Source organism: Apis cerana, linkage group LG5 (assembly GCF_029169275.1).
Source record: "Apis cerana isolate GH-2021 linkage group LG5, AcerK_1.0, whole genome shotgun sequence".
Lineage (NCBI taxonomy): Eukaryota > Metazoa > Arthropoda > Insecta > Hymenoptera > Apidae > Apis > Apis cerana.
The window spans coordinates 11,209,441-11,224,928 of NC_083856.1; the positions used below are offsets into that span (position 1 = coordinate 11,209,441).

General features: G+C 49.2%; 1 protein-coding gene across 8 annotated transcripts in view; it reads right to left on the reverse strand.

Annotated features, from left to right (window-relative positions):
- Positions 1–566: 566 nt before the first annotated feature.
- Positions 567–15,488, reverse strand: part of LOC107997785 (nephrin) — a 153,360-nt gene continuing 138,438 nt past the window's right edge. For 7 of the 8 annotated variants that reach the window (XM_062075261.1, XM_062075265.1, XM_062075259.1 and 4 more), the window contains 3 exons: positions 13,754–14,074; positions 4,949–5,179; positions 567–3,234 (listed from right to left, as the gene is read on the reverse strand). In XM_062075261.1, the coding sequence (XP_061931245.1) occupies positions 2,906–3,234; positions 4,949–5,179; positions 13,754–14,074 (881 nt within the window). In that variant the 3' untranslated portion in view covers positions 567–2,905. The remainder of the gene's footprint in view (positions 3,235–4,948; positions 5,180–13,753; positions 14,075–15,488) is intronic. The other variant, XM_062075264.1, reaches the window with a different exon arrangement.

The window sequence follows — 15,488 nt, forward strand, 5'->3', positions numbered from 1 at the left end:
TATACTCGCTACAAGGACCGAATTTTACACTCTCAAGGTGAAAAGTAATCCCTCTACTTTTCTTAAAACGAAAAAAGGATCGAGCGAGTCGTTAAATTCCATCTTATCGACTCTTCGAATTTCTCTTTCGATTCCCTCTCGCTTTCGTACCCCTTCTTCCGAGCTTTTAATATAAATTTCGGATTCGCTTTGAACCGATCATTCCGAATCATTTGAATTTATTCGCTTTTTTGGAATGGAGAGAAATCCCACCCTCTAGAAAGATCGTTCAACGTGCCTCTCGATTCCACACCCTCCTTCTAAAGTCCAAAGACACTAACGGGTATACCGGCAACGGACCGATTAATTTCGCGCAACAACATTCTCCTTATCGATCCTCTCCTTATCTTTTCGGTTTAATCTACCCGCTGCTCCAACCTTTGACGTCCCCGACGCGGAACGTTTCGAAACTTGTTTCCCTCGATTCAAGCGCGCAATCGATATCATGGAAGAAATATCATGGAGAAGGGGGGAGAGGGGATTTGGCCAGCCCTCGGGGGGTAAGGGAGATTCAAAGCTCGATTCAGTTCGGACAGTTAAACAGTTTATTCAGATCGAAACTTTATGTAGTATATACATACGAGTTTAATAGACGATACGGAGTTCTGATATGAAATCACCCCCTCCCCCTATACAGTGAACTTAAAATACAATTCGATTTACATTTTAACCCTCGCCTCTTCATCTTGCCGATTATGTACACGTATTCGTTAGTCTTTCGTATCGTATCCCTTTCTCGTACGACAGGCGGCGTTCTTCTTCTTCTTCTTCTTCTTCTTTTCCTTCGTTAGCCAAGAATTCGATCATCGTCGAAATATTTGTCGAAATATTTGTTATAAAAAAGGAGAGTTTATATATATATATGTATGTATATGTATATATATATATATATATAGAAAAAGAAGAGAGGTCCGCAAAAGAAAACTCGAATCCCGTCTCGTCTCCTCCTCTTCTCCCTCTTCGAGGGGAAACGAAACGTTGTCGAGCATTACGCGATACGATCGACGTTGATTCTCGGCTTCTTATCACGCTGGGGAAAAAATTCGATCTCCCGGATTACGGACGTTTTCCCTTTTACATTTAGGCTAATGTTCATGGACGTGAAAAAGGCGTGATCCCGTCGATCGGCTCGTTTTTTCAAAATATTAAATTTCACATCGACGATCGACGTGCCACGAGATACCCTTCGAGGATACTTTTCCATAGAAAATTTCTCCCGAATCGCCATCTATTTCGTCGCCGTGCCGCGCGAATTCTTAATTAACAGAGATCGGTTTTTAGGAGGAAAATAACGAGCCGTCGACGACCGTCACTCGAACGAGAAGATCGATGAATCCCGTGAACGATGGCATCGAAACGAACATCGAAATTACGACATTCTTGCGTCACCTCCCCTCCGCACAAGGGGAGACTCTTCAACGATACATGCGATTATGTACAACGATACGACATTAACTAACGAGTTTTTGGTTACCTTTTCTCTTTTTCTTTCTCTCGCTTCTCTCCTTACTCCGTCTCTCTCCCTCCCCTTAATCAGCGCACCGAAAGGAAAAGGAGAAGCGAGCGCAAACGCTGGACGAGTTAGAAATCGCGACGCGATAACTTGACATTTATATTCCGCTTTCCGCTCACTTTCCATCTCTCGATTCACATTCGTTCAAAGCTCGAGCGAGAGTTTCGGACAAAGTTTCGCGTCGCTTCGTCCTCTTAGGAATATACTTTGTCACTTTTTACTTCTAGCTTCCAACCCGTCAAGCCTCATGACTCCGTCGCCTAAGCGCCACGAATGGAAGCCCGACCTTGCAAATTCAATTTTTCATCCGTGTGTACGTATGCAAAGCGCCTCTTCCTGCGCTGCGCTTATTTCGCCTCCCGCAAAAAGGAAAAAGGAATCGAAATTAGCAGAACGGTCAGCATTTGACAATTGCTTCTTTTCTGGAAATTTTTCGACGCGATGAAAAACTGACTTACCGACCGTTCGCCCGAACTTCGACTCGACGCAATCGCGATGCTCGGCTTCACGTTTATTGTCGATTCCGCTCGTCGAGTGAGAAAGATAGGACGAGTCTGTGGTTGGTCGCGACGCAACTTTGAATCGCGCGAGCGAATTTGGGAAAAGAGGTGAAAACAATGGAAAAAGAAAAAGTCGATGACGACGTATAAAATCGCGTTTCGTAACAAACTACCACTCCGCGAACGTACGTTTTCCCGTTGTCGGAACCGAGACTGATCGATCAGCCTCGATCAACCTCGCTCTTCCTTCTCCTCCCCCCACAGTCGCGTTATCTCCTCTCCTTTCCTCTTCCTCCTCCCGCGCATTCTCGCCCCGTTCCTCGATCCATCTTCATTCCGCCGGCCAAGGATCGGAACAGGCTGGCACGGAATCAACCTTTATCTTTTCTCGCCGAGCCTCTCTCTCGGCGGAGGATTCGATCGGACACTGCGAATTCATTCGTTTCGTGTAATCGAAAAAAAGGGAGAAAGAAGAAGATTCTCGTTGGGAGCCGCATTTCGTTCGAGGATCGCCAATTATACAGGAATCGGATGGCTGGTCCCGTTGCTTGGAGGTGAAAGACGCGCGCGAGAATAGCGCGGAAAGACCACTGCTTCGGAACATCTTCAGCGGCAAGTTTTCCAACTTCATCTTTCTTCTCCTTCTTCTTCCTTTTTCTTTCCCTTTCCCCTGTTCTCCAGACGGGAAGGAAAGAAGGGGAGAGAGAGGAGGAAATTTTGGCCGAGTATCGGGAAAAGAATTTCGGCGGATACCGTCGTGCTGGAAAGTTTTTCGCTTGGATCGTCCTTACGCACTCCAGCCTTTCCAGTGTCCGGCGACGAACGAGCACCCGCGTTTTCGACTAGGAAAGTCCTAGACGCAGCTCTCCGGCAGCCTGTTCGCCATCAATCGCCTTTTGATCGCCTCTCCGTCCAGACACTCGCCCGCAACGACGACACCTTGGCCACCTCCTAGAGGGACGACGCCACCCTGTCCACCGCCGCCCATCACCGCTCCTCCCGTCATGGGCATGCTCTGTAAACTCGCCAGCGTGCTCCTCGATGGTAACCTCAGCTCCGTCGGTCTGCCCGTGAATTTGTGGCAGAGCTCCTCTATGCTTGGCGTAGGCCCGGGCGTGACCCAGTGTCCCGGGGGATATCCACCTGGATAACTCGGCGGGCTCACTTCCGCCAGGCTGCCCTCTGAAACATCGGACCGAAGGGGAACAATTCTTTCGGGACTCGCTCGAAACGTTACGAAGCGGAACGAGCCACCTCGCCGCACCGACAATTAGCCCTGCGGTTTTCCTTCTTTTCCCTTCCCTCACCTTTTCGAGACAGCATCGCAACACCGGTTCGAACACACTCGACGGGATTGGAAATGATTTTACGCTCGGCGAGCTTCGCTCTTTCTTTTTTTCTCTCGATAATGAGCGATGTTGCATTTTCATATGTATATATATACAGGCTCGATATGGAGAAAATTGCGAAGTTTCTGCGTTTCTTCTCGTTTCTTTTGTCAGGAGGGGGAAGAAGGGGGATGGAAAATGGAATTTAGCGGCGAGGTGCCGCGCGTATCTAAAAAGAGCGGCTGCCTGCCCCGCATAATCGAACGAATCGATCGCGAGTCCGCTCGCGAATGGAAAATGTTTTTCGGAAAATATCTGGCGCGTTGGCTCGATCTCTTTTGTTGGGATGAAATACCGCCGGCGCCACGGCCCGCCACCCGTGTAAGCCGCGGTAATTGAATAAAATCTATATACACGCCGCTATTACAAATCGCGGCTGTGCTCGTAACCAGCGCAATTAGATTAACTGCGCGTTGCGAGAACGTTTCCTGCCTATTATTCCACCGAAATCCAGACCGGCGATCGATCGTTTCGCACGACCCCGATCCCGAAACCGTCCCCGCTTTCCTCATCGAAACCTGCTTCCAGGAGGAAGCCAAGCTTCCTTTTTTTCCCTTTTTCGGAATCGATCCCCGTTTTGATCCAACGAGGATGACGCGAAATTAGGGGGAAAGGGATCCGGGAGAGTCGGTTCTATGTTGTTTGCGATGCTTTCGAGACAGATGCTAACGACAGTGAAATTAATGGAGCAGGGATTTCAGATCCTGGAGAATCCTTGTACCTCCGAAGATTTTAGCTTCTGAGATTGAATTTATATCGTGCCTTTCGTACAACGTTTCTTTTCTGGGTGGCGATTCCTATTTCGTATAACTCTGCAACGTTGAGAGGCGTAATAAGTGGAGATTTGAGATTTTTATTTCCCATCGAGCTACTGCAATGCTGAGGATAAGACTAAGGGCAGCGTGATTAATAGAGATCTTATTGTATTACATCGCAAGGGATCGAGGTCATAATGGACAATGTTGAGGACGAAAATCCGAGAATTCCTGAGATCGAGGTTATTGCACCGTACCGAGCGGAGATTTGAGATTTTTGGCCCCTATCGAGCTACGTGTACTCTGCCCGAGGGTAAAGCCAAGGACAGGGAAATTAATAGAGATCGAGATCTTATTGTTGTAACGCACGCTGGACAACGGCGGGGATAAAGCGAAATTAGGGGAGTAAAGATCCGAGAGAGTTTCCGCGTTGTTTGCAATGCCGGAGGCAAATGCTAAGGATAGTGAAATTAATGGAGTAGCAGGGACTTGGAGATCTTTAGCGTCTCGAGTACATTGCGGATAAAAGATCCGAGATTTCAGATCCTTTTGTCTTCGGTAACAATATCGAGGGCAAGTATAATTAACGATTCTTCCCAGATTTTTAATCCCGATCGGGTTTATTACGTCCGTCGAGGGCGAAGCTAAGAGAAATCCTTCTGTAATTTCGAAATTAAGCGGAGGAGCCCCATTGTCCGCGGACAAAAAGGTGAGGGATGAAATAAAAGCAGATGGAGATATCGAGAAACTTACCAAATTTATTGGGAATAACGTCCGGGTCCGTTTCCACGGTTTGCTGGGGGTTCTGCAGCGGGTACTGTTGAGGGGGTAGCTCGCTCAGCTCCGCCGGTTTTTCGTGGCGCGGCTTCGACACGCGTTCCCGACGCACGCGTACCACCACCACGAGTATGACGAGCACCAGGGTGACCAACGCCCCGACCACGACCCCTATCAAGGGCGATAACACGATCCCGGCGTCTTGTCCTTGAACAGAGGCAGTAATTTCCCAGTAGCAGCAGTAGTTAGCGGGATGACGCGACGAGGATGGATAGAATGGGGAGGCGCGACGTTTAAACGGCCGACGTAATTAACAAATTCCGGCGCGCCGTTTCAGGGTCGGCGCCCGATGAAATTTACGAGGGAACTGGGGATTGACAAATGAACAACGGTAATTTATTTAAAATTATCGCAGCCATAATTAAACGATGGAAACGGGCCTTGTAATAACAGCGCCGTTTTATTCGTTGGATCGTGATGTATAAACGCTGATAAACAGGTTGTGAAACCGCGTGATGCGATAATCGTTATGAAATCCAGAACCGGAATATCTCTCTTTTATTCTCGTCTTGATCTTTTCTCGCACTCGTTTCGAAAATATCTCGTTCCGGATGAAATTTTAAACGGAGAGCTTCTTAGGGATTCGAGTATAAATATATATATATATATATTCAGAGCTGGGAGGATAAAGAAGGAAAATTTACGATCGGGGACGATGGTAAAAAATATACGTCATCGATATGGGAGCGTAAACAAGGGCCCGTGTTTTATTTCGTTCCATTCGTTACGGCGTTAATTGTCATCAGTTATCGAACTATCGTCACCGATTCAAAACTTCAATTAAAATAGCGTTTTATCCGGGGTACCGTCCCCCTGGATAACAAACTTCGCCTCACTTACCGGATTAAATGAACTACTCCAATTAAGAACTCTTCCTCTCTCTCTCTCTTTTTCCACGCTACCCTTACACAAACGCGTAAATATTTAGTGGAACGTAAATTCGAGGGCGAGGGTAAAAAAAAAAAAGGAGGAAAAGAAACGCGATCGAAGAGCGAGAGAAATTAATCGTACGCGTGACAGAGTTATGAAAGGGGAGAAACTGCTTTCTAACGGATCTCTCTGGTTATTTACTCCATTTTTTCCCCTTTTTTTCTCGTATAACGGGCAACAGTGCCGCGGTAAACCGTGCACGTACACAGGTCCGAGGGAAGCACAGCCTCTGCAAACCGCCTTTGCGCGGATTCCAGTTGGCTCTGGACTCGATTCAAAATGTTTGCGCGTTAAAAAATTAGAGGGAACTGGTCGGACTGGAAGGTGCATCAGTCAACGGAGCTCCCGCGTTTATCTCGCGACAAGGAGGAGCTCGCTGCACATATTCGGGGAATAAATGCACAGCTTTTCTCGAGGATAGTTAATAATAATAAGGGAACATTCGAGAGAAAAAAAAGACGGACGGAGAAATCTTGCAGCTCGATTCTTGCTTCCCACGGGGAGGGGGGTTGATAGCGGCAGGGAGCGTGGGAGCTGCCCGCTGTTTTCGTCGGATAATTAACAAAACTGTATCCTTTCGGGGATTCGAGTCGGGCCAGCTGTTGGCCCCGTTGCACGGATTCGAGTGGCACCGCCACCCACACTTTCCCCCCTTTTTTAATCCTTAATTCTCGCGAAGGAATGGCGCGCCTCCTCCCTTCAAACTTTCTCGAGCGAGTCATCTGAGCGAAGAAGGGGGAGGCGAAGATGAAAATCGGACGATATATGCATAAATGCGCACACGTGCTGTAACCAACGATACAGGTGTGCGCGTATTTATATGCGCGTGAACAGGCGCGATCTACTTATAGGCGCCGGGGGGTATATTTCGCCAAGGACGCGTCCATAAACTCCAGGATTTAATCAGCCATCCCGAATTTAGGTCTAAGCGTACGTTGCGCTCCGCCGTTAACGTACGACGTTTGCATTTCGGTTTATTTCGCGAGGGAGGAGGAACCTGTTCGAAATCTCTGAACACTGGCTGGGCGTAAATCGGCCGCCGCCAGGAGCAGGTTGCGAAACACGGGTTATCGCGTCACGCTGCGGAGCGGAGCTGCGTTTTATTGACGCGCCTATTGCGAGCTATCCTCGCATCGGATCCGCGATAATATACGGGAGGAGCGTGTCGAGCCACGCTTGGAACCTCGTGGGATGGGTAAACCCAGGCGAATGGTTTTTATATGTTCTAACGTCGAGTCTAAATCTACAGCCTCGTGACGAGATATGCCGGCTCGCGTTGAACAGGTGGTGCTTGATCGTTTACTCGGGCGATTTACCCGAGGCGGTCGGTGTCACGGCCGTATATTCTTCGAAAGCGTGGACGGATTTCTCGTTAAAGTTGCAGCGCCGGGATGCTGCGGTGTTGTTCCAAACAGGGGCGGGGGAAATATATATCTCGCGTATTCAGGACGGCCGGTATTCACCTAAATCACGCGGATAGTTTGCCAGCTTTCCTCTCCTCCTCCCCCGTTCTCGTACCGCGGCGCAATTTTTTAATCAATTACCGGTTAGCTTTTTTTTTTAGCAGATTGCAGAGGCGCTTTCTTGTCCTGGAGGGAACGAGCGCGGTTCGTATATCGTGTCCGGCCCCTCCTCCAAACCCCCGACAATGTCTCGTAAAAGTTGCAATGGAAGTTTAATCGAGTTCCACGCGAAGAAACGTCTGGTGCCGGGGTACTAAAGATAAACCGGCTCCTTCTACGAGGATCTCTAACGGGGACCAGAGCCAACAGGGGAAATCGCACATCCCCAACTCGAAGAGTTCATCGAAGTTTAGATCGCTAATCGGTCTTAACGCGCCCTCTCCCAACACATTCTCTCTCCTGATTCTCTGGAAATGGTGGAATTCATCGTTAACCGATTCCTTCTTAATCGTCCAGAATCGCGAGAAACTTTTCTTCTGGGGTCGAAAAATCCTGCGAAATAAATCGAACGTACGGAATTCGAAGAGGGAGAGAGAGAGAGAGACGGCGGAGAGGTAAAAGTCGGTGGATAAGTTTCATTCGGGGGGATATCGAGGGGGTAAGACAGAGGTTGGGACGTCATACGGCCCGGCTAAGTCACCAAAAAGCCGGGCTTAGCCGGAGCCAGATCCAACTTTGCCTCACCTGGATTAATTTCAACGTAAAGGCTAACCCCGAATCGATGTTGCGCCGTCGGTTTCCCCGAGACTAAGACGACTTACGTGTCCCCTTTAGGTCCGTTTTCAATTAATGAAACGCGAACGCGAATCTCTTTCGCCCTCCGTGACCGATCGCTTTCGACCCGGATTACCAACGGCTCAAAGTCCGTCCAGCTCTGAAAATTATTCCACCCCCGAACCCCGTTAAGGGGATTTCCAACCACCACGATATTACTTTCCCCGGTAACCTTCATCGCTCAACACGCGACCGTTCCTTTTCTCCCCCTCGCGTTTTCAAAAATTGGAATAAACCCACTCGGTGGAATCATCGACCCTTAAGATTCTCGAGATTCTAATACGGTCAAGTTGCGACGTGGATGGCGCTTTGCTATCCTCTTAATTGCAATCAGTCGGAACGAGAGTTCGTCGCTGATTACCGCCTCTTCTCCTCTCTCTCCGCACCTTCTTCTCTCCTTCCATCGCCCTTTCCCTTCGCGTTTGCCCTCCTATGTACACACGTGTACGCGACAATGAAAACCGTGTGTGCATAGGTGAGATCGAGGAGCAATTACCGGCTCAATCTCGAACCTGAAGGGAAGAGAGAGAGAGAGAGAGATAGGGAAAGGCAAGGGACGATATACTCGCCGATCTTGAGAATCTCGTTCATAATAAACGTTTATCGGGGAGGAGGCGATCGGTTGGATAGTTGGAGGCTCGAAAGGCTTAAGTAACCTAATCTCAATTATCGCAGGACCAGTTGGAATGCTACCCGGTGTCGATGGAACCCTTTATCTAATGCGACCTCTCTCTTTCTTTCACCCTCGACTTCGCTTTAACCCGAACACCCGCGGGCCACCGAAATTACACTCGCCGTTACTTAGTTTCCACCGTTGCTACTCGTCTCTCCGCCTCTTATATACATATATTCAAATTACGCTTCGCCCCTTCTTGACAACGTTTCCTCCATCGATTGCAGAGAGAGAGAGAGGGAGGATCGAGAGAGAGGATGTTCGATTTATTCCTCGGTCTCGTTCATCGATCAACCGTTCTCGGGATCACACGTTCGTGTTGGATGCGTGTAATTTTCTCGCGGAAATGCGAAAAGGTTTCGCGCATACGCCAAGGGCTGAGGAAATTTCATGGGTCGCGGTAATCTGATTCAGAATTCGTTGCAGCTGACGCCTTTCAACCGCAGTCGTGAAACCGAGAGAGAGAGAGAGAGAGGTGGTTGACTTCGCGGAGGAATTCCGTGAGAGATGCGACAGCGATCGATTCGCCTATAATTTCTCCAACTACGTTGGGGACGATTTGCCTCCTCCACCGATTATTTCTAATTTCTATTCTCGCAATCCCTTCTTCGTCTTCCCTTTTCCTAGGTCAACGAAACTTTGATCAATTGTCCGTAACGTAGGATCCTTTCGAACAAAGGGGGACGGGTCTTACCAGGCCGAACGTACCGTTATCACGGTGGTATTACGGGTGGATAGACGTAAAGATTTGAAGAGCGTGTCGGTCGCCGTACAATCACCCGCTTAATACTCGGACACCATTCAGAGACGGGATTTAAACTCGAGAATTACGATACTTGCGGCGTAACTCGTTACGCGCGTAGGTGAAATCCGTTTGAGGAATTTCCACCGCCATTTTCCGCGAAATAAGGGTACTCCCCCCCCTTGATATATCGCAGCCGCGAGAGAATATTTCTTAGGGACTTAGAGCCGCGACTCGTACGGCGATAATAATCGTTCCCTCCCCGACGGGACGGGAGTCTGCTTTAATAGAATTTGAAGCGGCTCTTTCCTCCCCCTCCTCCTCGGTCCGAAGCGAGCAGAGGCTTCGATCCCGAGGCGATCGCGGGCGAAGGACAACACAGGCAATTTGTATCGCTGACGCGGTAGGGTTTCGCGAATCGCCTTCGACGATCGATCGTGGCGTGAGCCGGGTTTTAAGAGACCGGAACCACCCACGAAAACGGAACCTGGATTTTGCGGCTCAGACACGTACTCGCCAATCAGCACATGCGCCCGTCGAGCTTTCTAGGCCGCTTTCAACGCATCTCTACCCCTTCCGACCGATCGAAACCGTTCTCTCGAGATCCGTGTTTACGTGGAAACTCCCCACGAATCCAATCATCGGGAAAAATGTATCGTTGACGGCTCGAAGATGACCCGAAGTTTACCATTCGAAAATTTGGACAGATAGCGGTTCCCAATTGGCCGTTTGAACGGGATAAAACATCCCGTTTAAGCAGATCGGGTGTATACGGTTACGGCCGGTTGAAAAGCTAATCGATAGCCGCACACGGATGCGTGTTACGGAAACGCGTGTCGGTTTGATCGTCCTTTAATTGACGTACGTTAACGTACGGGCAAACGGCGTGGTATCGGCTTTTACGGCGCGATGAGTTACATCTGGATACGTTATTCGGATCATCCGCGTATACGACAACACGTATTGCGTAAACACGCGCGATCGGAGGTGGTGGGGGTCGCACGAGCCGCAAACGAACTGTCGTCGCCTCGCGCGGGGACACGCGACTCGCTCGTTCCACATCCCCTCCCCTCCTCGCGTCGCGCCCGTCCATCGCTCCCCTCCTCCCTCGCCCCGGGATCGCGAAATTCAATTTTCTCGGTCGCGGTTCCCCCCCTCGCGACCAATCGCCGCTTTCTCGCTGCAAGAAACACGCTCGCGCCCCCTCCCCCGTACACAATTTTCGGAAAAACGAATTTCTGCTGCGTCCAATTTCGCAGATGTTTACCCAGGAACGCGATCTGTTCGAACGCGCTCGTTCCTTCTTTCTGGGTATCTTTGATTCCTCGGCATCTGGGATGTGTGTGTGTATATATATATATATATATATGTGTATAGAGGGATCGATGAGAATGAAAGAGAGAGAGAAAAGAGAGATTCAGCTTTCACGGGGAAATATTATCTTTCGAATTTCGAGTGGAGTTTTTTTTTTTCTTTACCACTCTGCCAATTTAAATATTAATATGTAGGTTAACGAGATATTCGTCGGGAATAATCACGGTTGAAATATTTATGGTATTTTGCACGTGAAAGCCGTTCTCTCTTTCTCTCTCTCTCTCTCGAGTCGTTCGAATCTCTTGAATATATCGGGTATATAACGATGATAATTCCTTTCCTTCCATCCATTATTGCTCCATTCGTTTCGAGATTGTTCATTCGTGACAAGGGAAGACTTGGAAAGATTCGATCGTCGAGGGACGGAGAGGGGACGGTGGGTTAATCGTTAAGCGGGCTCGTCGAAGCGAGATGGAAAGAAGAGGGAGGATTGGGGAGGGGGGTAAATAGAGGTAAGTGAAGTTAACGACGGAGCAAGAAGAGCGGCAAAAATGAGCCCGGGAAAATTACCGCACGCGAAACGGTTTAATGTCCAAAAAGACGAGCGGACGGACCGGTTACCGGTTACAGGAGGAGGAGGAGGAGGGGGGAGCACGCGAGCAAGACGAAGCGAGAGAAAGCGCAGCCGCTTAATGACCATCCTGTACATCCGTATCTCTTCTTCCTTCTCTCTCTCCCTCCAATTCTTATCTTTCGTTTTTCTTCCCTCCGACTTCTGTGCACGGGAGGGGAGGGAGCGGGTGCCGTTGGGACCATTATCCGTAATTGCTTTCCTTAATTCGATGCTCGTTGCCCCGCGTGGCGAATGGGGAAAAAATTTTTCCTCCAACGCATGGAGGAAAGAAAGGAGGGGGCAAGGGTTGTCCCGAAAAGGATGAAGGAGGGGGAGGATCGAGATCGAGCGGACAGGATGGAAGGATTCGATCGAACTTTCTTTTTTCTTTTTCTTTTTCTTCAGCTTTAGGACTTGGCTGGCCAATTACTTGGCGTCAAATATGAAAAGCGGGGGAAATCGTTCGTTATCGGGATGGGAAGAGAAGAAAGGTCGTCGGGCTATTTAAATGCCGCAAGTTTCTAGCTAATGTCTTAATTACGCGCTAATCGACTTTCGAGTTGGGTTGTCGGTCGTTTCGCCGATCGAGTTCCAACGAGGGGGTAGTTTTAATGGTAAGTAGCCGAGAGCTTGTCTCGTCCTTCCTCTCTCTCTCTCTCTTTCTATTCGTCTCTCCTTTCTCTCCCTAATCGAAAGATAATCAAATGCGGTCTGAGAGATAGGGAGAGAGAGGGAGAGAGCGTAAGTAATGGTCGTTTGTTCTTGAATGTCGAGAAGTTGATGTACGAGAAGTCGGTGGCGGTTGGACGAGCGCGAGCACAAGGGAAGGGAGAGGGGAGAAGAAGAGGGTACGTGGTGTAAGTAGCGCGGTGGTGGTGGCGGCGGTGGTGGTGGTAAGCGCGCGTTCCACGCTCGCTCGCATCTCCCGCTTGCAAATTGATAGACGCCGCGGCGACCGTAAATCACTTTACTGACAATTGATTTGGTGCCCTCCGTTTTACCTCGTTGTAAACTCCACGCCATCCTGATATTTACGATCGCGCGTGTTACACACGACGTCACCCACCGCCACTCGCCCCGCGACTTATCCACGACAAATCTTTTTACATTTTTCCTTCCTTTCTTCCTTCCTTCGGGCTCTTCGCTTTTCGCTCATCCCTTCGCGTATTTCCCTCTCCTCTTTTCTTTCTTTTTTCTTCCCTTCCCCCTCTCTCTCTCTCTCTCTCTTTCGTTTTGCCAACCATTTTTTCCTATCAGCTTTTCTGTCCCCCGATCGTCGGGTCGGATACGCGCGATGGAAATGAATAAACGCGTCGTCATAGAGGGTTATTTACGAGTTGTTCCGTTTTTGTTTGTAACCGACCAGAGTACCAATACTATTTGGAAAAAAAAGAGAAAAGGGGAAAAAATGGAAAATCCTTTCTAAACATACGGTCCGTATTAAAATCAATATTTTTTTATTTATTATTATTATTATTTTTTCCCCTCTTCCTTTACAGAGAAACGTTGTAGAATTTTAACAAAAAGCGTCAAAAAATATTTGGAGAGAATCGAAAATCGATTTTCGAAAAAATTGAATATTACGGACGATCGACGAGGATTGGAGGATAGGATGTATCCCGATATATAGCGTTATAACGGCCTAAGGTAACACACACACACACACACGGACACGTAATGGGTGTGGTGCATACGTCTCGTGGTGTGTTGTCTCGAGGGTGGCGATTCGTCTTGCTTACTAACCTCGTCGTTGACACCACCCACCCGGGAACAGCTACCATCCGTTTCAAAGGCGGCGCAGGAACCCGCAGGAACCAGGCACCGACCTTGCCTCGCTGAATCCCCGAACGCTTTGTTAATCTCCTTGACATCGGTGCCGGTCACTATATTGATCAGGGTCAACCCCTCGTTTCTCCTCGAACGCGCTCTCCGTTCGATCAAGCTTACGCACCACGCTCCACTTCTCGTTTCGCGTCCTCTCTCTCTCTCTCCTCAAAAATCTCCACCAGCTCGTTAGAAGCGAATGGAAATTAATCTCCATCGATATCTTTTCGATTGGGTGATTTTTCACAATTCTCGCCCTTCGATGTTTCGTCGATAGATCGCTGTGCGTATACGGTGGCAAAAATAGAAACGGATATCCGTTCGCTCGAACGAAGGGGAACAAGCGAGGCGGAAAAAGGGAAGAAGAGAAAAGGGGAATATTTTTTACCGGTGCGTTTCTCCGCGTCCCTGTAGGTGACCTCGCTCAGAATGACTGGTTGACTTCGACCTTTGGCATTCACCGCGTACACGGCTACGTGCACCCCCGCCTCGACGGACGCCTCCAATCCCGCGAGGGAGAAGCTCGGCTCGTCGGCGTTCGAAACGTTATAGAGGGGCTGGCTGCTAGACAGGAAATCCACGTCGCCGTGGTACACCTCCAGGATGAATTTTTGCGGAAGCCCTCCATCGTAGCCAGCCACGCATTTCACCTCGACGCTGGTGTAAGTCTGGTTCGCGAGCGTGCAGTTACGGACCGGAAATGGTTTTCCTGAAACGAGGAACGTCACCGCACACAGTTAAATGGCACGATTTCAGTATGGCAGAAATGGGGAGGGGGGGAGGAGGAGGAGCAGCAGAGTGGAGAGATCGTTAAAATTTTACGAAACTCCCACCTTTTTTTCTTTCCCTTCTCTCTCTCTCTCTCTTTCGAATTATTAGGAAACAGGGTTCGCGATACCCGTGTGTACCGATCGTGTCGCGACAAGGAGGACAAGGAGGGGAGGACGATCGATCCTCGTCGTTTACCTCGAGTGTCTCGTCGAAGGGGGAGGACGAGTCGTCGACGGTTATATTTCGTGGAGCAAAAGTTGACGTACTTGTGGAAGGTTCGAATATTAAAACGAGCCGGCGCGTGAAATTGCTTCGCAAAGGATTTCAGTCTTGGCTGCCCCTTTAGAACGTTACGATTGTAAACGGACGGGGTCCGCGGCTCGCCCGCCCTTTTAACTCGCAATATTCCTCGGCTACTTTGCGCCGGAATCCGTCCCCGAGCTTTCACGAAAGCTTCGTGAAACGGGAGAGAAGCGAGAAACGTTCTCTCCACTACGCGTCCTCTCCCGCCGTTATTATCACCCCGCTTTTGTCAACCGCACCGCGGCTCGGTATCAAACGAACGATGAAAATTATTTCCTCCCTCCGCCAGATTTTCCTCTCCTTTTCCCCCTCCTCTCCTCCGATCGCTCGAATTCACATCTCGGGATACACACGCTCCTTCCCCCCCAACAAAGAAATTTCCGCTTCCCTCTGTTTCGTTCCGTTATCGCTCGTCGCCCTTTCGTCCGCTAATATTTCCCGGATACGCTTTACGCGCTCTACAGGTTGGCTGGTAGGGGAGGGGGAAATCAAGGGGGGGTGAAAAATGTTTGCCCGTCTACGAGTGGCAAGGATTCGACGTAGCGGGACAGTGTAACGGTCACAGACAGGGGTATCCCCTTGTTCCTTTTCGTTCGTTCGATGCGAAAATTCCTTCCTTTCCTTCCCCTTTCTTTTATCCCCTCTGCTCTCTCCAGCCTCTATTCCAAATAAAATTTCCCTTCCTTCTTAAACGGACAGCGAAGCTATCTGTACGAGTTTCCAGCAGCGAGGAAAATAAATATCGTTCGTCTTTCCCTTCCAAGTCCCTTTCGACTTATTCCGCTTCTTCTTTCCTTCGTTCTCTACTTTTACCGAAAATCTCCCTCCGACTCTTTTACCCCCTCCGAATCCGCACGCTGCCCCTTCGCCTGGCCCGGCTGTTCAATTTATTTTCATCCGATATCATAATACGCGCGTGCAAAGTCGGGAAAGTCGCTTTTTTTCTCTTTTACCCCCGCCCTTCGAAAATTCTATCCCCGATAAACCGTTTATATCCCTTCCGTTTATAACTTATTCGAACCCGAAAAATGGACGCACGGTGGATGTGT